Below are 24,624 nucleotides of genomic sequence, written 5' to 3'. Positions count from 1 at the left end.
GTGCCCCAAACATAAACCTTTTTTGATCCTGAAATAATCCTGTGCATAAAGTTTAATAATTTTGTAATACATACAATTTTGTTACATGTCAAACTTATTACCTAGGCTAATGTGAGCGGCTTAAAACTAAATTTTAGTACTTAAGAAAACAGAAATTTTGTTCTAGTTCATGTAATAGTCCAAGTGTGAGTATTTATGGTCTGGAGTGACCTCACCCTATGTGATTTATCAGGTACCCAAACTTCTTCAATGTTATGGCTTTCTTGTTTGTGGGTCTCCTCAGTCATCAGCAGCCAGCTGGCTGAAGGGGAGAGAGATGGTTTCTTAATCATCTTGGCCTTGAAGAGACACACATCGCTTCTATTGATTCCATTCCATTGATCAGAACTGTCACATGGCTTCACCTGGGTTCCATATGTTATGCAGTCTTTAGCTGGACAGCTACTTTCTATATTATGCCAGGGGAAGGATAAATTTTGATGAATTGTTAACTGTCTTTGCTACATTTTGTAACCAAGCTCCCCTGTAGCATGCATTCTCATTGACAAACTGTATTAGTGAGGTTTTACTGTCATAATAATGCATAAAAACTAGAATATTGTGGTTGACATCATTATCACCGGCAGTGCTCGGTTGTAAACTATAAATCACATTCAGATCTGTTCCAAATATCTCTCATGCTGGGACCTAAGATAGGCAGCATCAGCAGAACTTGGAACATGCTTTTCCCATAAGCGTGATTGAGAGAGGCCAAGTCAAACCACACATGTCTAAATCTTCTTCTCAGACATAGAATATATGAGATCTGCACTTAGTTTCATTGGCCAAGTTACATGGTCAAGCTCAACAAAATGTGGAAGACTGCTTGCTCCCCACCCCCGTGGCATGTATGGGATGATGGGGGAGTAAATATCTGAAGGCAAATTAAATTCCCCACAGGCTAACGTTGCACAGATCCAGACATAGAACTTAGTTTAATATGGCATCTCAAATGATTTCACCTGAGAATAGAGCAGCCACTGAAATGAGGGATGCTCAATACTGAGAGGTCACAGTTAAAGAGAACCTATTTTGAAATGCCAAAGTCAACTTCTTATTTCCTTCTCTTTACCTTATCCCCACTTCCTAGGCAAAGCTGTTGGATCCCGAACACGTAATAATTCCAGCTTTTCTTCTGACAAACTCTGCCTTTGTGCTCCAATCTTTTCAGACTAGTTCCTGTGTTCTTTATACACCAAAGTTATGCTCCTGTCTGGGTGTTTAATTTAGTGTTATTATCTGCATGGAGAACGTCATCTGTAATTCTTGCTTCTCTCCATCTCTCTAATTAATAGCCACACACTGAAGATTTATGAAATATCACCCCTTCTTTGAAGATTTCTTTATCTTCTGGGCATTGACTGTCTTTCTTCTCTCATCCATCCATCCATCCATTCATTCATCTATCCACCCACCATTGCAACAATTATTTAATGGTTGCCCAGTAAGTATCAAGCATTCTTTTACAAAATGGATATATAGCCTGAATAAGGTAGACAAAATCTCCAGTTTCATAGAGCTTTTATTTTAGTGGAGAACATAGATACCTGAACCAAAACATAATTATGATTACAGATATTGTGAATAAATGGAAACAGGGAAATATGACTGTGGGGGGAGGGGCTAATGATCAATATTAAATAGGTAGTCAAGGATGGCCTTCTCAATATTTGAGCTGAGAACAAAATGACGAAAACAAAATAGCCCATTAAACTTTAGTTAAATGTGTAATTCTAAACAGAGTCACTGTACCAAGAGAACCTGTAAAGCTTATCCTCCACCCCCATATTTTATTTATTATATTTATGTTTCGGGGTGAATACAAAAAAGACCAAATAGAATAGGCTAGGCTGGTTGCCAGGGTCTGTAATGTGCTGTTATTCTAAGATGCGGTGGAATTACATTGTTTGAAGGGCCTTTATTTTTCTAACAAAGTCACAATGGAGCAAATATGGTGGAGTAATGTTGCCTAATGCATTACAGTACTAATTTAAGAAGATTTAGGGAAAAAAAAAAGAATAAGGGTCCTTGAAAATATTGCTTCCTTACTCTCGATTTCCTGTCCTGCTTATGCTGCTTTGGGTACTGACTGGTTTGATCTCACGGTGTGACCCTCGAAAGGGGGGTGTGGTCTGACTATAGAGGAAGGACTAACTTTGTCTCTCTTACACTCAAGGTATTTAGGATTATGATTAAGAACTACCACTGGTGGTGAAAAAGTGAGAACTGAGATTTCCACCCTTGGCTTGATACTCTTTTCCTATTGCTGATGTAACGAAGTGCCATAGATGATGTGGTAAAAACACAACTCTACTACCTGATAAATCTACTGATAAGAGTCTCACTGGTCTAAAATCAGCATGTCCCTGGGGTTGGTTTTCTGCTGGTTATTCCTTTCTGGAGCCTGTAAGGGAGAATCCCTTTCCTTGGCTTTTCCAGCTTCTGTAGGCCACATACACCCCCCCTGGTTTATGACCCCCTTCCTCCAACTCCGATGCCAGCCATTGCTGGTCAGGTCCTCCTGCCACTTCTCTCTAACCCTGCCTCCATCATCACAGCTCTTCCTCGGATTACAGCCTGGGGACAAAGATTCATGGGGCTGGATTAGACTCATCTGGATAATTCAGGCTAATCTTATTATCTCAAACCTTAATCACATCAGCAATTTCCCCTTTGTCATGTAAGGTCATGTATTTATAGGTTCCAGGTTTTAGGAATCTTTGGGTCGGCCATGACCCTTCCTACCATAGCTTCCCTTTGAATTTATGACTGTGACTTCCATAAATGTGGGAAGCCTTATCAGATAGAGCCATTCCTTAATGAGACTACCCTGATTCCTAGGAAATGGTAAGGAAAACAAAAATGTTATCTCAACACTGTGACACCACCAACTTCTGGCCAAGAATTCAGGACATCTGGGGTCTGAGTACCCTTTGTGACATTTTACTGGAAAGCCCCAGCTTGTCTGGTTTTTGCAACTGAGAATTGATTCACTTCTTGAGGATGTCCTAGGACAACCTGGAGAAATTTTTATTATATTGGGAGGTGAAGGCTGGCTTTTCTCCGCCTCCCTCCCCCATCGTTTATGTTTTAGCATCATTTCCTTCTGTCCTTTTGATGGATTCCAAATTGTTCCTGGGAGGAAACTGTGGTGATAATTCTAATTTCAGCTGCTTTTGCTCTAGGGACCGATTTGGGCCTTGTCTTTGATATTGTGCTTCTCTAATCATAATCCTGACTTTCTGAAATATGAGTGTCAGTAGAGAAAAGGCTTGCCAACTCTGTCGCCCATTTATCACTGAGAGAATGCTTTTAAGGAAGGTCTTAAATGAAGGCATTGTACAAATGCCAAAGGAAAAGAAAAGAAAAAAAAAAACGTTGTCTAGGGATTAGTGAAAGCTTCCCATTGTCTGACCTCAATTAGAAAAAGCAGAAATATTTCTAAGGATTGCTTTCAAGAAGCCTAAAGTGTCTTACCGGATGTTGGAGTTAACATTCTCCTATGCTGCGGCTCTTAGCCATTAGTGATCTAGTACCCTCATTCCTTTACTTCTTTTCAGAAACTCCTCATGGATTTATGGAGGGTGCTCTCCTCAGTGCCAATGGTTGGATTTAAAACTGAATTTCCTGGAAGTGAGGAGGAGTCATTGTGTGCAAAGTTAATGGGAGGGATTTAAAAATCTCCAAAAAGATACATAAACATAAGATTAAAATGTTTGGATTGGAATGAAGTGGGATTTCTCAACCATTTTTTCATTGTTACACTTATAAGGAGCCTCTTAAGATATATTTTTTCCTAAACACCTTCCCGTGAAATATAATACTACTGATATACTATATATCTATTGATGTGCTGGATGTGTATCTTTCATGTAAAAGAGGTCAATATTTTGCCCCTGACCCAAGAATCAATTTCCACCCCATAGTGGAAGAGATCACCCCATTGTGAATTCATGATATAAATTGAAGGGGCAGACTTTATCTTCTCCCCAACTTTATAGTATTAAAGTTATTTATTTTAAAAGTGAAACTGGATGACATGAAAATCATGAAATATATATACACACAAAAATGATAAAGAAGAGCTATTCTCTTGCAAGTAATAGAAAATAAATATACAATGTACAGCATACAAAAATATAATTTTGTAAATCCCAACCATCTTTCTATGTCAATAGGTATACAATCACAATATTGCTTATCCATTTACCAAGTACTCCATCATATAGTTAGAATGTCTTATAATTCAAGTACATAACACTGGTCTCAGATATTTACGTTGCTTTGAACTTATTTTGAGAGAAACAGCACTGTGATAGAGAGCCTTGTACATACCTTTTCATACATGACTGAATATTTCCTTGGAATCCACACCCACGAGTGCAATCTTCCAGAGGGAATGTACTTTTCAAGGTTCTTGATACATGATGTTAAGTTGCTCACCAAAACAGCATGATTCCTTTCAAAAAGCCATAATCATAGCAACATTTGGGTAGGATCTGGGTAATTGAGTGATTTTTTTTCCTACCAATAAAATATTGCATTTGCATCCAGATGATCAGGCATATTTTTAGAGGCTGTAATTGTTCAATTGGAACAGAAACTCTGGGGAGCAAGCAGGAACCAGGAGATCTGTGATGTGTTCAGAATTGTACATGTGTCTCTTGGCTCAGCAAAACTATATGGGTTTCTGCGGACAAAAGGGCAGGAAAAACGGTTACCCTCCAAGTGGTTTTGGTTTGACTCGTTCTAGTTTCCCTTCTTACTTTTTATTATTTTAAACCCGTCCACGCATTCCATTCCAGCTTCTGTGACCGGATTTGCTGTAGAGATCTGAGTTGGCAAAGACACAGACAACAAAGGAAACACCTCCCAAATATTGCTTCTTGTGGCTTCTTGTGCATTTCGCAATTCAGCAGCTATTTACTGAGCACCTCCTAGATGACAGGCCCTGCGGTGGGCCCCTGGGGGAAACAAGGCCCTGATACCATGGAGGATAGGGAGGCAGACAACAAGCAAGCCGACATAAATATGCACGATGATGGCAGCTCGTGATGGCTGCTATCAGGGAGAAGGAGAGAGTGAGTGGTAGGGAGGAGAGGCAGAGGAATGACTATTTTTAGATAACGTGGTCAGACAAAACCCTTGGAGCAGAACTGAAATGAAGTGATGGAGTAAGCCATCCAGACCCTGGGGGCAGAATATTCCAGACAGAGGGCAGAGCAAGTACTCAGGCCCTGAGATTGAAATATGCTCAGCGATTAGGCATGAGAAGGAGGCCTGCGTGGCTGGAAGAGACTCGATGAGGAGGAGAAGCAGAGGAAAAGAAGTTGAAAGACAGTTCATGCATGGCATTATAAGGCACAGTAGGGACTTCCCAACATCTCCAGTGCTTGAATCATTGTAATCAGCCATTCAGCATATATATCTCAAAGCTCCTGCTATGTCGCAGAGCCCTGGCTAGACAATGAGTACATAAAGAGATGAAGACCGGCAGGGCTGTCATGGAGCCAGCCCTCCGGGAGGACACCAAGCAAGCACGGAGGCCATCATGGTTTATCTGCGATAACACTATCATGGCTCAAGCAGAGGCCATTAGCTAGAACACAGTAACAATTCATCTGGATAGCTGCAATATTAAAATCAATTTATTAAATAAAAAGATATTTTTCTTTTAGTAGCTTGCATATATGCTTCCATTGTTGCATGTATTAGGTTATTTTGAAATTAAATATTAAATTATCTGTTCATCCCAATGGATTGGGTCCCACAATTAGGGGCCACATCTTTCACCTGGTTCCTTCAATTTAGCTCTGTGTCTAGAGCCGGCTTTCACCAAATTCATGGCAATGAACATATGATGCAAAAGAAATAATTTAGTGAAGGTCCGGCTCCCTGTGTTTTGAAAAGTTCTGGATCCATCTGGACTTTAGGGAAAGGGTTAGAATGTTATAAAAAGCTCACTAGAAATCCGGGAGAGAGCACAGGGCAGGAAGGAGTGGGAACAGCAATTTGGATTACTGGTGCTTTTCCTATGTGTTTTTTTTTTTTTTTTAAAGATTTTATTTATTTGACACAGAGAGAGACAACACAAGCAGCGGGAGCAGGAGAGGGAGAAGCAGGCTCCTGGCTGAGCAGGGAGCCCGATACGGGGCTCGATCCCAGGACCCTGGGATCATGACGTGAGCCGAAGGGAGATGCTTAACAACTGAGCCACACAGGCGCCCCTCCTACGTGCTTTGTCAGTTGTGAGTCTCACTTGCTGGTAGATAGTTAGAAATTATATGTGTCTTGTTTCCTCCGAAATGGTAAATGCACTGGGGGAAAGAACAGTTTCTGCTATTGCTTTGTGTGGGTGTATGACAAATGATACATGAGGGAAACAATTCTTCTCATCAGAATCTGTACACAGAAATACATAGGCAAATTCAAGAAATCCGGGGCATATGGCTTTCTGCTCGTTCTAAGGGCATTTACCACATGTGTCCAATATCTCCATTATCTCTGTGACTCAGGAATTTCTGTTATTGTTTCAAGCAGCTTGCCAGTGTAGCCCATTGGAAAGCTCTTATTCTCTGGTCTAAGTGCCGTGGACCAGAGGGTGATCGCCAGAGGTTTTAAGGACATGGGTTTGATTGCAAAGGATCCTTATCTCCAAGGTAACACCAACATTTCTATTGGCTGAGAACAAGTTTGTCTCCCCTGTCTGGCTGGGTCTTTGTGATGTTTGAAAAGCATTGTAGGGACATTTGCTTGAGAACATTCAGAGTCTAAGAAATGAAAGAGGCAGCACTGCTCCTAGTTACCTTGTGTGCTTGTCTGGTATAGTTTGTTCCTACTGAGCACTCCAGACCCTGTTCCTGTTAAGATTAACTTCCCGTCACATGCTCTCCCTACTTGTACATTTTCAGCACCACACTCCTTAGTAGTTGTCTTGTCTCTACCCAAACTACCAGCTTGATTTGGAGAAACTTGGGCTGCATCTTTTCTCCTCTTTTAATTGTGATGAGCTTTTGCTGCTTCTCATACTATGATGAATTCTTTGTACATGGATCACAGATAAGATGTCTAATGCCAGAACTTTGTCTACCCACTTATCTACTTCATCGCAAAATATTTCTGATAAAATTAGTAAACGCTGTTTAGAATGAATGAGCAATATGAAAGCTTACATATTTTTATTTGTAACTTTGAAAAATTCTAATTTTATTCTAAAAGAGGCACTGGTTTAGGAACTGAGGCCTCAGAGTTGAGAAAGACAAACACAAATTTCCCATCCAGGGGTGAAGAAGGATATTAAACAGTCAGTAATGCAAATAAACATGCACCTAGAAATGGGGGCACAAAAAAAGAAGAGCTTTCCAGGGGACATTATTGGGAGATTGAATTTCCAGAGAAGAGACCCCTGAGTGAAAATTAAAACAAGATCTAAAGGTTAGGTAGGAGGGGCTGAAGGGAATGAAGAATTCTAGGAAGGACATTCTGGGTGTAGGAAGCACATGACAGGAGAACCTTTAGAGGCAGAATCACTTTTTTGGTCTGAATCTGGAAGAGAAGCCTCTGGTTTCTGGGAGTTATCAAAAGGATGATGCGTACTGTTAGAGGAGACAGAGTAAGATATGGAAGCCATGCCAAGACTTTATTTATCCTAATAATTATGAGGAGGCATCACCAGGTTTTGAGTAGGAATGGGGGAGTGTGTTCATGACATGGTCAGAGCTAATTGATTACAATAATTACAACTGTATTTATAAAGGATCTGATCAAGCATACTAACCATTTTCAGTGAAGACAGAGATGTGAATATATACATAAACATGTTATATACACACACACATAGGTGTGTATGTATACCACACTCCAATTTGAGTTTGAAAATATACTTTGAGATTAGATTTAGAGCCTTTTCCCAAATTCCCATTATTATTATTCAAAGCATCTATGAGTTGAAGTTTATCTTTTAGATTAAGAATCCAAGCTGATGTTGAGTTAAATGTTTAAGGTATGGCTTGGAGGTAGAGAAAGAATCACAGGGAATTATCTGAGAATAATACAAGTTGGGTAAACTGTAATGTCTCTTCCTTTTCTTACATTTTAGGTTCAGAATCCATGTAATCCTGATGACTTTTATTATAAAGAAAAGAAAGCTAATTTAAATCTAAAAATTAAACCAAAAAATAACCTCTGTAGTTGTTAAAACTATTTGAATAATGGAAAGCTAGATTCTCAAGTAGTCCCATGACTTCCTCCAAGGTAAGGAAGCCTGCCTGCTCTCTCCTCTGGGGTGTTGCTTTGCATGGTCCACTGTTGGTGCTCACTGTTAACTTGCTTATTCCAAGCCCCATTTCTGAAATGTCTGTGGATTGAACAGAATTTCCAAATAATATGAGAAAGAAAAGAGCAAATCTGATCTGAGGCCCTAGGTTCCAAAGCAAAAGCTTCTGTTCTCCCATGGTGTTGCACTGCTGCAATTTGAGATGTTTGAGCAGTCCCTAAGAACTCGGAACCAGAAAAGACCAGTGTCTGTTTCTTGTCATCAGTGAGGTTCTGGCTTGAGACAAACCACCCTGGCCTGGAGGGGACCACTTTCTTCATCTGCATTTAGAGAAAGTAAATGGAAATTATATAAAAAAGCCTACTAAAGAAAACTTACAGGGTCATAGGGCTAAATAAAAATTGTGCACACACACACAAAAGAAAATCTTTTCTCTTTCTAACCCTACTCTGTAAGAATGAAGGGTAGACTACACAGGGATAATGGGATATCTAGAATATCCAAAACTGAATCACATAAATATAACAAAGTCTACATGTTTATTACATGCATTTGGCATAAAACTTTAGGATGTCCTTGAGATGAGGCGCCTCAAATTTTGGAAATATTCTCTCTTTTTTAGAATCTAGTCATACTTTTCCTGAATAGAGAAGCTTGGAGAACACCCCCCAAAGGTCATTTTGCAAAACCTAAGGGGTATATCTACAGTTCAGAAAAAAAAGAATGTTTGAATAAGAGGTGTTAATCTGTTGAATTTTCTGCATTGCCATACATAATGCCATGATTTACATCCTTCATTTTCCCTTTTGTTTTGATTTTAATTGCATTATTAAATTAAAACTTACTCAAGGAAAATTAACTTTTTTTTCCAGCTTAGGCTGGTAAGCAACTAAAGATGCCAACACTGAAATGGTAATTGTCCAAAAAATTCCAATGCCCATGTAATTTTAAATTTACATCTTTCAAAGTAAACTCACTTCTATTATGTGAATATACATAGGATATAAACCTAATATAGAAGGAAACTGAAATATTGATCTCATACTTCAGTGAACATAAAATCTATATTTATTTAGGCAATCATTCATTTTACAATTTCCCAGAACTGGTCGGCTCTCTGGTATTGGCACAATTAATTTTTATAGCTCAGTGCTAAATAAGTGTGAAGTATGTGTGAAAGCATATGCTGTCATTACATATCTTTCAAGGTAGTGAGAGAGATTTTTTTAATGAACACTGATAATAATTGATAGTAATATTGCTTATACTTTTTAAGCCTTGCTTGTGTCAGTCTGCTAATGACTTCTGGCATAACATCTTTTAAAACCCACACAACATCCTGTAAATAGGCATCATTATATCCACTTGAGATTTTTTTTTTTTAAAGATTTTATTTATTTATTTGACAGAGAGACAGAAAGAAAGCACAAGTAGGCAGAGAGGCAGGCAGAGGAAGAGGGAGAAGCAGACTCCCCACTGAGCAGGGAGCCCGACGTGGGGCTCGATCCCAGCACCCTGGGATCATGACCTGAACCGAAGGCAGCCGCTTAACCAACTGAGCCACCCAGGCGCCCCCCCCCCTTTTTTTAAGATTTTATTTATTTATTTGACAGAAAGAGACACAGCAAGAGGGGGGATACAAGCAGGGGGAGTGGGAGAGGGAGAAGCTGGCTTCCCTCTGAGCAGGGAGCCCGATGCTGGGCTTGATCCCAGGACCTGGAATCATGACCTGAGCCGAAGGCAGATGCTTAACAACTGAGCCACCCAGGCGCCCCATATCCATTTAAGATTTGAGCTCAATGAGGCTTAAAGAGGTTACAGTTAACTTGCCCAAAGTTACCGAATAACTAAATTGGAATTAGAATTCAGGCTCATCTGAGAAGATAGCAGGAGAGGAAGAATGAAGGGGGGGAGATGGGAGGGGGGAGATGAACCATGAAAGACTATGGACTCTGAAAAACAAACTGAGTGTTATAGAGGGGAGGGGGGTGGGGGGATGGGTTAACCTGGTGATGGGTATTAAAGAGGGCACGTTCTGCATGGAGCACTGGGTGTTATAGGCAAACAATGAATCACAGAACACTACATCAAAAACTAATGATGTAATGTATGGTGATTAACATAACATAATAAAAAAATAAAATAAAAAGAATTCAGGCTCATCTGACTCATGGATGGGTATTGGTAATGTTTTTTAGAAAAGGTTAAAACACACTAACCTATACATATGTAAAACAAATGTGCACCATCATCTCTAAAGCAAATTATCCTTTGACACTGTGGCAACTAGAGTTAGATCACCTGGGTTCAAAGTCAGTTTTTTTCACTTGGGCAAGTAATTCAATTTCTCTATAACTAAGTTTGAATGTCTATAAAATGGGATTTATAATAGTATTACCTTGTAGAGATGTCATGGGGATTAAATAAAGTCATCTTTGTAAAGCACATTGCCTTATACAAATAATACATTTGCTACATGGTAGCTATTATTATTACACTTATTATTACTACTACTACTATTTTTCACTAGAGGTGTTAGTATACATCAGTGCAATTTCTGTGAAGTTGAATGAAATGTTTTATGGCTCTGTAATCCCATGTTGCTTCCTTTTTGATCTCAGATACTTAAAAAGATCACAAACATTTCTATCTTTATATCTCAGTCAGGACAGATTTAGAAAGGATAATCCCAAGTAGACTGTATCTATGGAACTGCAGGGATTCAGCTTCTATAGAGTTGACTTGTCCGGGGGACCGGGGAAATGTTCCAATCGTTAATCGGATTTTTCTCCCAATTTACTTTCCCTGAACATAATATCCTCCTGGGTTGAATCCAAATTAATTGAGCTTCTATTGGGTGCTCAACACTGTGCATTTTCCATGGCTACTTTTCTGTTGTCACATTTCTTTTTTCCCTTCAAGACTCAGGAAATTAACTTATTTGGTAACTTCCTTTCTCTGCAGGTAGAGATGCTGCAAGAGATAGCCAATAGCCATGAACTTGTAAAGCTGATAATTTCAACATATTTAGGCAAAAGGATAAAAAAACAACAAACAAACAAACAAACAAAAAACACTTTTAAACCAGTGGTTTAATAACACAGCTATCTCTAAGTTTTAAAATGTGTGTTGTTTTCCCCGATCTGCTAAGAATTATTTGATTGACTACTGAGTGGAAATGATTGGTATGCATAGATAAAACCATCCACGGAGTCCTTGCTTTGGGAAACCTGTAGTGATGTAGACATATAGCTTTAATTAGTTTCTTTTCCTAAAAACAAAACAAAACAAAAACAACAAAACAAACAAAAAACTAGTCTTTAAGATGAAGTACTCCTAAAAACTCTAAGGAGATCAGTTTTCATGAAAAAATATTGAAAAGGAGGGAACAAGGAAGAAAATCTGAAGGAAAGCATGAGAAAGAAAATAGAAAGTTTTCAATCATTATGCATTGGTAGTTTATTATCCACTGTACAATTATTTATAGTAATTATTGATCAAATGACTGTTGGAAGTAAGTCCCTCTGTTAAGTTTGTTGGGGCTTTTAAAAAGATGAGTTGTTTCTGCCTTTGGAAAGCTCATAATCTTTAAGAGAGAGAAGCCGATAACCAGGTACAAGGTAGGAAATGAAGAAGGTAACAAGGAAGAAATAGGTGAAGCACAAATGAAAAAAAAAAAAGATGAAAGAGAAAATATTGATGCTTGAATTAGGGCTTAAAGGATGGGAAGGTTTGTGTTTAGGTAAGAGAGTGGAAGAGCAGAGGAAAATGTCAGAGCAAAGTCTGAACACATACACATCTGAGAATTGTGGGCAACAGTGGAAGTTTGGGTTGGCCTGAATGAAGAGTATGTAAAGAATGCCAAAAGACAAAAGATAGGAATTATGTTTGGTTCTTATGAGAAGTCTGGCATGCTGTTATTTTAGTGAAACCATAGTTGTGGTCTTAGTGGGAGTAGCTCTTTATTACCACAGAGCGATCCTACTATGTGCAAGAGGGTGACTTCTAAAGGGGTTTCAGGGTACTTTTGTTTCCTATTTCCCGCATTGGTGACATTGTTTTGAATGGCATCACTATATTAAATTTTGTATCAACAAAGAAAAGTTCTTTTTTTCAGGAAATGATTGTTATAACCCCAACCAAAATTCATGGTCTAGGATAGTGCTTACAAAGTCATTAGACCTCTCGTGTTTATTTTTTTTTTTAAGATCTTATTTATCTATTTGAGAAAGGGAGCGAGAGAGAGAGTACGTGAGTACATGAACAGTGGGGGTGTGGTGGGGGTAGGGACAGAGAATCTTAAGCAGACTTCACGGTGAGCACAGGGCCCAACGCAGGGTTCAATCTCAAGACCGCTGAGATCATGACCTGAACCAAAACCAAGAGTCAGACACTTACCCAACTGAGCCACCCAGGAGCCCCCCCTTACATGTTTTTGCATTGCAAGATCTAACTTGTGAATTCCGTCTGCCCTGTGCTCTTATACGTACTGCTCTGACCTTTCCTTAGTATAAGGCAACTGAAAAAGGACCATTTTCCTCCCTCAGCTAGTTTTTATGTTCTTCCTTTTGGGCAGGTGAAATATTTAACCTGTCTCAATTTCTGTACATGGGTAATGAACAAATATTCCTCCTTTGATCCTTCTCTCCTCTAAATTTTCATGTCTTTTGCCACTGTTAACTATTCTTCGCATGCCTCATCCTCTCTCTCCCTCTTAATTCAAATATACCTAAGGAAATGGCAAATCCTAGGGTTGTTCGGGCTCTACAGAGCCACTGGAGAATACCCAAAATTCTGGTTGCTGACTCTAAGAATGTCAGAAAAGGTCTATTGTTCACCGAACAGTGAAGAGATATTTACCAAGAACTTCTGATGTTCTACTCACTTTATGCAGATGATTTAGGAAAGATCGAGACAGATAGGGAACCACTGTTCTCATGGAGATTATACTCAAGTGGGAAAGAGGAAAATATATGCACAATCACTTGGAAGCTTACATAAAAGCGAATTGAAAAATAAACCAGAGAAATATCCAGTGTGATGCATGCTGATTAAGTGGTCATGGAAGACTTCTCTGAAGAAGGGACTTTATGCTGAGATCTGAATGCCAGGAGGGAAGCCAGACATGTGTAGTTCAGGGGTGTCCAACAAAGACCAGAGCTGAACCCTAGTTGAAGTGGCAAAAACAAATTTTATTTAGGACTGTTACAGTAAGAGAAAAGAGACCTCAGTCTAGAGGTTCACTTCCATCCAAACACAGCAGGGAGTTTATGGCCGAAGAGCAGGGTGGGGGTTGGTGGGTGGAAAATCACAAGAGGAGACATCAGGGGTTTCTGGCTGAAGACAGGCTGGGGTGATCAGACGTCACCTGAGGGATGGAGGAGAATGAAGAGCCTGATCAGATCTTGAGGGTAATCAGATATTGAGGGTGGGGGTTAGAATTAAACTGACTTTAGCAGGGTTATATAAAATTGGATTTTACAAGGAAGTACACAGATAGGCCTAGAGAAAGGTTCAGGAGCGTGACTACTATTTGGTCATGTGAAGAATTTTTCTCAGTTATGAAACCTAGTCATTAAGCATGTTGTCCAACTAGGATCATCCTTGCAGAATAGTCCCTCTCCCTGATGGATACATTGCCTCCAGTTCTCTTCTTTGTCTAGATTGTGTACAGTACAGAATGTCAGGTGGAATCTTAGAGGCTGAGGTAGTGCCGCCAGGCAAGTGCTTACAGCCCTGCACCATTTCTGTTCTTTACAAGTGGGCTGTGTCTAAAGGGCCTCCCATGCCTGAGGCCAGAGAACAGTGATTGAGAAAAAAAGATACTGCCGCGGGGGTGGAAATATCAAACTTAGGCAGTTGGGATGAACATTGTGAACAGAGAGTTGTGGCTCCTTGGAAATGCTGGCTGCTTGCCTGGACAGATTCCCGTGAAATGGTGTTGCTGTAGTGAATTTGCCCTGGTGCAGTACTGGCCTTCAATCTATAAGCTCAGAAACTCCATCATCAGATGTCTAGAATAACCAGGATGTCATAGTAACCAAGTTCAAAGGAGATGGGTACGTGTCTCAGTCTGTTTGAGCTGCTATATAAAATACCACAGACTGAGTAGCTTATAAGCAACAGAAATGTATTTTTCACAGCTTTGGAGGCTGGAAGTCCAAGATCGCGGACCAGCATGGTCATGTTCTGGTTGGGTTATAGGTCTTTACATGGTGTAAGGGGCTAGGGAGTTCTGTGGGATCTCTTTCATAAGAAAATTAATCCCATTCACAGGGGCTCCACACTCATGAACTAATCACCTCCCAAAACCCCACCTTCCAACTCCATAACACTGGGTATTAAGATTCTAACACTCAAATTCAGAGGAGGTGGGGGGGGATGCAAATGTTCACACCATAGCAGTGTATGAAACCAGAAGTCCATTTTGCTTGTTTTTAATGAGAAACATATACATGATATTTTGGAACAGAAAATTATTAAGAAGTTTCTTGATGAATCTGAAGTTAGGAAAAGAGTCATATATAGGGGCTTCAGGCTCTACGAGCATGCAGGGTCCATACCCACAACAGAGATTTAATGAGGACTGGATACGTGGGGTGCCACAATGTTTTGCTCTATGAGCCTCCTGGTTTGATATTCCCTGTGGCTGGCAAGATCCCCTCTGGTTGGTTGTTCTTCCTTTGATATATTAATGCCTTCACTCTGACTTCAATCCAGTCTTTTTCGCCAGAAAGTGTGCAATCTTTTTTTATATCACTTCTTTGAATCATCCTGTGGTGATTTTGTAATACTCAGAATGCAATCTTACTTCCTTAATTTTTCTATTCTGGAAAGACGCTTTCTGTTTCCTCAGGGTGCACACTGTACCCTAGTTCTATGAAAATAACAATAGCATTTTCTATGAGATATCTTCACAAACAGGAAATTAATTTTGGTATTTCTTTCAGTTATCTATTGCTGTGCAATAAACCAACCCAGAATGCTATGGCTTAAAACAGCAACAATTTATTACTTCTTTTTATTCTGTGAGTTGACTTGGCTTGTATGAGTGATTCTTCTACCCTGTATGACATTGGTTGGGGTCTCTCATTGGGCTCCATTCAGCTGGCAGCTGGGATGGGTGGAAGGTCCATGAAGGTTTCACTCACATGTCTGGGCTAACTTCTCCTCCACGTGGCCTCCTTCACATCACTAGGTTGAATTTCTTCATAGCATGTTGGTCTAAGAGTTCTTATATGGCAGTTGGCTTTTAAGATAGAGGAAATGAAAGCTGTCAGTTCTCTCAAGTCCAAGATTCAGATTCACTCCTGCCACAGTTTTTTTGGTCAAGATAAGTCACAAGGCCAGCCCTGATTTGAAGAGAGGTACAAGACTCTAACTATTGATAGGTAGAAAGCACATAAGGTGGAAAGGGATTGAAGGCAGCTATCTTTGAAGACCGTCTACCACAATTTGCTTTTCAGCTACAATATTCCCAGTAGGCAAAATACTCTCATCCTCTTCCTCAAATGTTTTCTTGCATTACAACATCAGCTTGAAATCTCAGATTTCATCATTTAAATCATGCCCATGTGCCATGAAGTTCTTTGAGTGCATTTCCTTATATGCAAAGTCTTCAAGCTAAAAGTGCAATTTATCTGTGCTACAAAACCTGACCGGCCACCATCTACTGGCAGAACTCTGGATTGACCTTTGCCCTCAGGGCCATTTTTTTACCCTGAAAATCTTTTGTTGATCTGAGAAGGCTTCATGGCAGGTCCTGTGTGGAACGATTTTCTTTCACTTTTGCTCGAGAAGAGAACACTTCCTTCCTTAGTGTCTATCTTTCTCATGCAGCCCTCTACTGTACAAGGCTAAACAAGCCAGCTGACACCTCCACATCCTTCCAGAACTCTGCTTAGTCAGGTCCTCAGATTCATTAGGTACATTTTATATTGTCCACATTATCACAGGTAACGGTCTTGCCAACTTTCCACCAATCTATAACACAGCTCTCCTTTTTTATGGTCTCCAATAGCAATCTGCTCACTGACTTTGCAGGCTCCCCATGGTCTCCTCACTGTCCTTCAGGCCTCTGCCACCACCCCACAAGCCAATGCGCAAGCTTTAGATTTTTTGTTAAGGAGGTACCATACTTCTGGTACTAGTTTCAGGTATACACACATACAGCAAACTATCCCCAAGTCATATTTGTTCAGGAATTCAGTAGGGTACAGTGGGGATAACTTGTCACTGATCCAAAGTGTCTGTTGTCCTACCCAAGATGGTTCAGATAACTAAAAGGGTCACCGGAACAGCTTGGCTGGAGTCGTACAGCCAGGGTTTCATTTTCATTACTGATTGATTTTCTTGGTTCTTTTCCCCTTGGCTGGCTTGGGCTTCCTCGCTGTATGGTCATCTTGGAGTAGTTAGACTTCTTTCGTGGTGCCCGACTTCCTTTGGGAGAAGGTGAAAGCTGTCATATTCAAGGAGAGAAGAAACCCTCTACCTTTTGAGGGTTGGAAAAGTCTGCATATACTGGAAGGGAAAGAATTGATGGAGCCCTTCCTGAAGACTATCAACCAGAGATTATCTGCTTTAAGATTGTCCAGACATCTCTCATCATAACCTATAAGAGATATACGAGCCTTAGGAAATATCTATATACTTATAAGTAAATATTGCTTCAGAAAACAACCTCTACTCTTATCATATGAAATGTACTCATATTTCATCTGTTTTAATTCATTTCTTTTAAAATATTGGTTACAAATTCCCATTTTATTTTATAATTAATGGTTGAGATGAGTAATTAAAAAAATAATGGTTCTGATTAAAGTCCCTTTTTATCTATGATGAAAGTGAGTATAAAGAATAATGTACTTCAAAGTAATTTGCCCAAAGTTATGCAGCTCAACTGAAGCAAAGAAGTGATTAGAATCATGTCTTCTAGCTTAAGCCAAGACACTTCTAGCTTAAGCCAAGTCCTATTCAACTTTAAAACCATGCTGTTGAGCCAGTTCCATGTCTTGTATCCTTTGTTTCCATCCAAACTTTGATCTGAGTTGTCTGTTTTCCAGAACAATAACACAGGTCTTACAACTCCGAATCCGATCCTTTTTGCACACAATCGTGCTTTCTTGGTCCTATTGTAAGTAGACCAAGGGCATTGGCAACCTTATACCTTTACAAGCACCTTAATTAAAAAAAAATAAAATCAACAAGAAACAATTTTGTGGATGGAATTGCAAAGCTTGTGACTGTGAAAATAAAAATATCCCTCAAACCCTTGGAATTGTGAGTTGTGAAAGAGAGTTATTGTGAGCACGGTTCTGCCGAAAGTGGGAAATGTGTCTCTCACCTTCCAGAATCAGCCAGTTTTAGGATCACACAGTGTGGACACTACTTCTCTTTACTGGACTCTTGTATCCCAGTTGAATTATCTGTTTAATATATCTCTATAACTACAGAGCTATAGAATTATGGTGCCAACATTGTAGCATGGGCTGAGAGGACCTTTTATTTTTAATTTTTTATTTCTGAGGAGACCTTTTAAAATGGTACTCTATGCCATATACAAAATAATAAATTGCAAACTTTCCCTTCTGTTGTTTTCCTTTGTCTTAAAAGGTATAAAAGATGGAATTGAAATGATAAGATTTCATTTTTTTAAGTAGTTGATGAGGAGTTTATGTTTCTTCATCAGTTAAGTACAGTGTTTGGGCTGGATAATTTCTTTCCTTTTTTTTTTTAAAGATTTATTTATTTATTTGAGAGAGAGCGAGAGAGCATGTTGTAGGGGAGGGCAGGGGGAGAGGGAGAGAGAGAAGAATCTTAAGAATCTCAAGCAGGCTCCACACTCAGCTTGGAGCCCCACATGGGGCTCGATCTCATGACCCTGAGATCAAAACCTGAGCGAAAATCAAGAGTTGGATGCTTATCCGACTGAGCTATCTAGGTGCTCCTGGGCTGGATAATTTCTAAGAGCCCTTCAAATTCTGGATTCTGTGGCCAGAGAGACAGGGAAATAATGACCTGTGCTGTGTCACATCTTTACACTTCTTGGGTCAAGAACATCCACAGATACTAAAGGATGGTTTTACATTATACTTTTTTTAATAAGGAAAAAAATTACTTCAGAAAGATAGGTTGACAAAGGACATGGTGAATTTCCAAAATTAACTGTGAAAGACAGATCATCTGGGCATGACTGAAAGCCATGCATAACCTTTGTGCTCAGATATTTCATTTCAAAAATGTCACTTTCTGCTTATTCAATGCTACTGTCATTATACTATTTTAAGCATTAAAATTTGTGTTCTGGAGCTGAACAGGAATTATTGCCTCTATCTTTGGGCTTATTAGAAATAACTTAAAATTCATTCAAGAGCAATAAAAATCACTTTTTTATGATGGTTGAATTTGGTTTAATGTTGAAATTTGCAAGCAATTTTCATTGTCTTTTATTAGCAGTATTTCAGTGTCTGTGTATATAGATCAAGACTGTTTTTAAGTATTCTCTGAAGAAATGACTGCTTAAACAGGATTTTTTTCCTTAATTTTTAATTCCCTAGAGTGAGGTTAAAGTAGAATAAATTACGTGACAATGTTGTTTAAAATTTCAGTCTCTGCCTTATATGGGTAAACTTAAAAAAAAAAACCATGAGAGTTGAAACAAAATTTTATTGCTCCATGAATTATTTACTCAATTGCAAGGGGGATATGGAATGAGAAGCAGCTTTGTCTGGAAAAAAAGTCTCCCAATATTGAAGGAATGAATCTGTTTATTCATCCCAATCATCTGTAATTTACTTAACTCTTTACTGTCTAAATAATCTTCAACGCTCTCATTTCAAATTTGGATCAATACAAAGAAAGAGGACCAGGAAAAAAACGTGCTTGTATTATATGAATTTGCCTGCATTGGGCTCTTTTCATCACCCAGGGAAAGGGAGAGGGGATAAGCTTGCCCAGATGATGGAAGTATTACTTGGGCAAGGCTGACTGGGGAGCTGCTTTAGCTGGTGGGAAGCCAAACGAAGTGGAACAGGGAACCGCAACAACCAACAAAAAGTATCCAGAAAATGGGTCGGAATCAAAAGCACAAATCAGAGATTAGAGAGTCAGACCGAGAACAACCAGAATTACAGGCTGTTGGGTGGAAGGGTGTCCCTGGGTTGGTCCCTCGGAGGAGCATTTCTGTATTTAGGTGTAATTGCTCTTTGTGACATGGTTCCAGGGGATAAGGAGATATTGGGCAGGGGCAGGTAAAAATTGAAATTGAAAGGACTGGGAAAGAGCTGTATTAATTTTTAAAATAACAAAGCTATTTCAAGTATTTGAATGCCAGAAGATGGAATTAAAGTGGGTGCTTATCATTCAGCTGTATGACATCTTTATGCAGGGCTCAATAAATACACTGTTATCTAAGTCAGTTTAGGCTTTCATAACAAAATGCCATAGACTGGGTGGCTTAAACAACAGACATTTATTTCCTCTCAGTTCTTGAGGCCAGAAGTCCAAGATCAAGGTGCTAGCGTAGTTGGTTTCTGCATAGTTGGTTTCTGGTGAGAATTCTCTTTCTGGCTTGTAGACATCTGCCTGCTCACTGTGTCCTCACATGATGGCCCTAATCCCACCCACTATGACCTCATGACCTCATCTGAACCTAATTGTCTCCCAAAGGCACCATCTCCAAATATCACATTGTTGGTTAGTGTTTCAACATATCAATGTGGGAGGAAGGCAGTTCAGTCCATAGCAATGGTGAATTTTTATTGATTAAGGGTCACCATAAGAGTCACAGATTATATTTTCTTCCCCTTGTCAGACAATATCTGTGCTTGGTTTGGCATCGAAGTTGTCCTCACAATACAAATGGAATGTCTGTATTCCTTCCTTATGAATAGTTGCTCTACTTAATTCTGTGTTGTGTTCTAGAATAGAACCCTTTCTTTCTTCAGTCATTTCACAGACTGAAGTATCTTTATTTAATTTTTTCTGTTCCTTATGGCAAACAGAATGAGTGCCATTTGCTCACATTTTGAGTGCAACCCAAGCATTGGTCTTGCCCATTCCAAAGGCCACCTTCTAATGTATGTGGGAAGAGGGACATTGGGTTCCAAAGTTGTTCACGAGGCTACTGCTTCCATGAGTATCACAACCAGCTCTACCATTGACCCCTCACTGCCTGGGAATCCTGGGTTCTGGTCTTCCTTCAGTTCAGTCCTCCTACCTAGGCTTGGACTCAGACGCTTGAATTCTGCCTGTCCTGTTATTTCTCTCCATACAACTTCCCAAGTCTAGGTGGGGGCATCAGACTTTAGTGAAGGGTCAAAGAAAACAAAACTGCATTGCAATTTAGAAAGGATAAATATCGTAATACTATTCTAAGTATAACCACTCCCACAAAATGAAGTTATCATCTTATGGACACACTAATTCCTAGCTTTAGGTTAACCCTCTATTCACAGAGCACCTCACTATTCAGACTTTTCTCTCTTTTAAGGATTCCCCTAACCGCACAGCATTCAATCTCTAGAACCCAATAATCAGTGGCAAATATTTTCCCAATGTGTGTGTTACTTAGCATAGAATGAGACCCTAAGGTGGAAGATGGCAGGAAACAAGCTTTAGAAAAATAGTCTGGATAGGCTTTTGTTCTTCTAGGGCCTGACTCAATGTCCCCCCAGTACTAAGTCAACTTTATTCAGTGATGTATAATTTTACTTTATACATCAGACTCAGATTTTTGTATAAAATCTGATGAGTTATGTAATTCATGAAAATTAACATACACAGTAAATTTTAAAACGAGCAAAATTTAAGACCAGTGTGAGATACAGAGGGGAGCTATCGGTCACTTTGGGTCCCTCCTAAAGAATTGTCTAGGTACTTTTTGCCCCATTATGTCTCTAGGCTTTTCACTTTTGGCACTAAAAGACTCCACTGCCATAAACCCCTGGAAAGCAACATCTAGTTTTTCCTGATACAAGTTAAAGGAAAAGTCTAGGTACATTAAGAAACTTCCCTTCAAAAAGTATTTGATTGTAGTGAGTAAAAACATCATTATGGGCACAGCAAGACAGAATATTTGAAAGCAGGAATGACCTAGAAAAGTGAGTGACATAGCCACTTCTGTAGAATATTTGTTGGGTTTCCTTTCTCTGAAGTCATGACTGATGTGTAGAGCAGCAGACTAACTAATCTTTAAACACTTGCTTCTCCTTTAGTAAGTTTTAGAAAAGCTCCCATGTCATAGTATGCCAATTGAAAAAAAACAAAGATGACTTCAGGTGTTTCCTGATCTGTGCCTTGAGACCCTGCCTCCCTTAAGGCTGCAAATTATAGAGAAGCCTGTTATTTCCTCAATAGTTTTACACCAATGCGCTATACTGTCACCTTACATTATATGCTACCATTTACCACAAGTAACTGCATTCTGCCACACTGCATAATAAGGATAATCATTCTAATCATATATCAACACAATGAGATAATGAGATAATGACAAGATAACAGTACCTTCCCTGCGTGCCAAATAATTGACTTCAGTCACAGACATTTTGCCAGCCTGTTCCACCCTACTAGATGGTGTCAGAGTTTATGTTTCATTACTAGGGGTGCTTCCTTCCAGCAGGCTGTTGAACACACTAGTACATATATCTGTTGTGAGTTTCCAAAAGTTATTCTTGAAGCTTATACAACATTCTCTGGATTATTTTCTTGTATAGGATGCTTGAGGGGGTTCTGATGTGTCAGTGCAGCATACCTAATAAATTCATTCCAAGATAGCATTTGGGATATCATAAGAGATCTCATGAACAAAAACAGATGAATACACCATAATCAACAATACCTGGAGATTTAGAGATTAACTTGTCTAGCCTCATAAGATTTTCACATCAATTTCCCCTGAAATATCAGACTCATCTGTATAGAAGTTATTTATCTGAACCAAGGCAGAGATTAAGTCTAGCAGGCTCGGACGTTTTTAACCTAAACGAAAGCAAGATATGATCATGTGCAATAGCCACATCATTAAAAGGGTTCAAATCCCATGGTATTTTTGTGACCATTTGTGCTAACAGAAACTTGACTTTTTCCCCCCTGAGTTTCTCACTTAATTCTTGGAGGTTAATCTTTATAAATATATGATTGTTTTTATGGAACATGTTTCATCTGAAGGCTTCTATTTAGAAATTCCAAGGCAGAGGGACGAATAGTACTGGTTAATGCATTTATCAGTGTCGGATTATTAATATTAGCTTGCAGAAAAATATTACTATTGTTCTGTCATCAGGTTTTCCTACATATATGTAAAGAGTTTGACTTTTGTTTGATTTTTCGTCTAAGCCTCAAACTAGAAAAGAAGCAAATTCCACCCCCTCCCCCTCCCCCGTAGAATCAAAAGTTCATAGCACTAAACCCAAGTGCTGCAAGTCCTGTTTGAAGCCTTTCCTATTGTACTCATCTATTTTACTTTTCTGTTTTTCTCTTTTCTCTCTTGTAGTGTCAGCCAAACCCAGACCCCACAGTGATGAATATTCAAAGAAGATCCCTCCTCCCAAACCCAAACGGAACCCGAACACTCAGCTGAGCACGTCTTTCGATGAAACGTACATCAAGAAGCACGGGCCGCGGAGGACGTCGCTCCCACGGGACCCCTCCCTGTCCCTGGTCAGCAGCCCGGCGGGGGACCCGGAGGAGGAGGAGCCCGTGTACATCGAGATGGTGGGCAACATTCTCAGAGACTTCAGGAAGGAGGAGGATGACCAGAGCGAGGCCGTCTACGAGGAGATGAAATACCCCATCTTTGACGACTTGGGCCAAGATTCGAAATGTGACCTTGACCGTCACAGTTGCTCTTCGCAGTGTGCTACTCCCACGGTGCCTGACTCGGACTTCGCCAGGTCCTCAGTGCCATGTACTCCAAAGGGTGTGCTCTGTGACATCCCCCCGCCCTTCCCCAACCTGCTCTCTCACCGACCCCCGCTGCTGGTGTTCCCCCCCGCGCCCGTGCAATGCTCCCCCAATTCCGACGAGTCTCCGCTCACCCCACTGGAAGTCACCAAGCTGCCCGTGTTGGAAAACGTGTCTTACATGAAGCAGCAGGCCGGCGCGTCTCCGTCCTCACTGCCCTCTCACGCCTCCGGCCACCCCAAGCTGGACAAGGAGCAGGCCGCCGCCCTGGGCCCCAGCCCCGCCGCCCCGGCCCCCGCCCCCGCCCCCGCACTGTCTTCGTCGCCGCCCCCACCGTCCACCCTGTACCGCACGCAGTCCCCCCACGGCTACCCGAAGAGCCACTCGGCCTCCCCTTCGCCCGTCAGCATGGGGAGGTCCCTGACCCCGCTCAGCCTCAAGCGGCCCCCGCCCTACGACGCCGTGCATTCGGGCAGCCTCTCCAGGAGCTCTCCATCAGTGCCTCCTCATTCGACCGGCAGGCCGGTGTCGCAGGATGGGGCCAAGATGGCCAACGCCTCGGTGAACACCTACGGCCCGGCTCCGGGTGCCTCCCGGTCCAGGACCCCCACGAGTCCCTTGGAAGAACTAACCAGCCTCTTTACCTCTGGACGAAGCCTGCTGAGGAAGTCGTCCAGCGGCCGCCGTTCTAAAGACCCCGCAGAGAGTAAGTGTACAGAGTCTCTGGGAGACAGGTTTCCAACTTAAAAATAAAGCGAAGCCCGGGGTGCGCAGATGAAGCACGGAGTGCAGGGCCTTTAGTTCTTTGAGTCGAAATATCAAAGTGGGTTGTTTCACTTTGCCATGCTGAAGGATAGTGCATTCTGAGAGAACTCAGAGTGGCAATTGGCATAGTGTAACATATGCTATTGAAAGGAAGAAGGACGTTTTAAACAGTAAATTGTTACAGTGGCTCTAGGAAGTCTAATAAAGTAGATCACTGTGGAATTTTTAGGTAAATAACTTGATTTTTTGAGACAAAGTTTATATTTAATAACATCCATTTTTATCTTATATTAAAAACCTGCTTGAGCAAATCTGGATTACAAATCTTTTGCTGGGAAGATAGAAATTTGGATAGAATTTAGTATTTTTTTAACATGGCAAATGATTCTCCCTGTATACTTCATGGGGTTATTATGTTCTCACATTCAACCTAAACTAGAAAAGGCTCCTTGCTTCCCTTTTAACACCTATGGTAATTAGCGTCTTATTCCTAGATCCACTGATGCATAAATTACAGAAAAAAAAAATCACTAAGTGATAAATAGGTGGTGCACATTATATTTACCACTGAACTTCGAAGACCAGGAAATGTCTCTATCTGAATGACTAAACCTTCTTGTGAATCCCAAATCACTCCATAC

General features: G+C 40.3%; 1 protein-coding gene across 1 annotated transcript in view; it reads left to right on the top strand.

Moving 5' to 3' along the window:
• Nucleotides 1–24,624, top strand: part of NYAP2 (neuronal tyrosine-phosphorylated phosphoinositide-3-kinase adaptor 2) — a 255,859-nt gene that overhangs the window by 133,490 nt on the left and 97,745 nt on the right. The window contains exon 5 of the mRNA XM_025886855.2: nucleotides 22,809–23,924. Within this exon, the coding sequence (XP_025742640.2) occupies nucleotides 22,809–23,924 (1,116 nt within the window). The remainder of the gene's footprint in view (nucleotides 1–22,808; nucleotides 23,925–24,624) is intronic.

This window comes from Callorhinus ursinus, unplaced genomic scaffold, assembly GCF_003265705.2.
Source record: "Callorhinus ursinus isolate GAN/ISIS: 27379988/994484 unplaced genomic scaffold, GSC_fseal_2.0 scaffold2, whole genome shotgun sequence".
Classification (NCBI taxonomy): Eukaryota; Metazoa; Chordata; class Mammalia; order Carnivora; family Otariidae; genus Callorhinus; species Callorhinus ursinus.
This window is presented reverse-complemented; position numbering and strand designations above follow the sequence as displayed.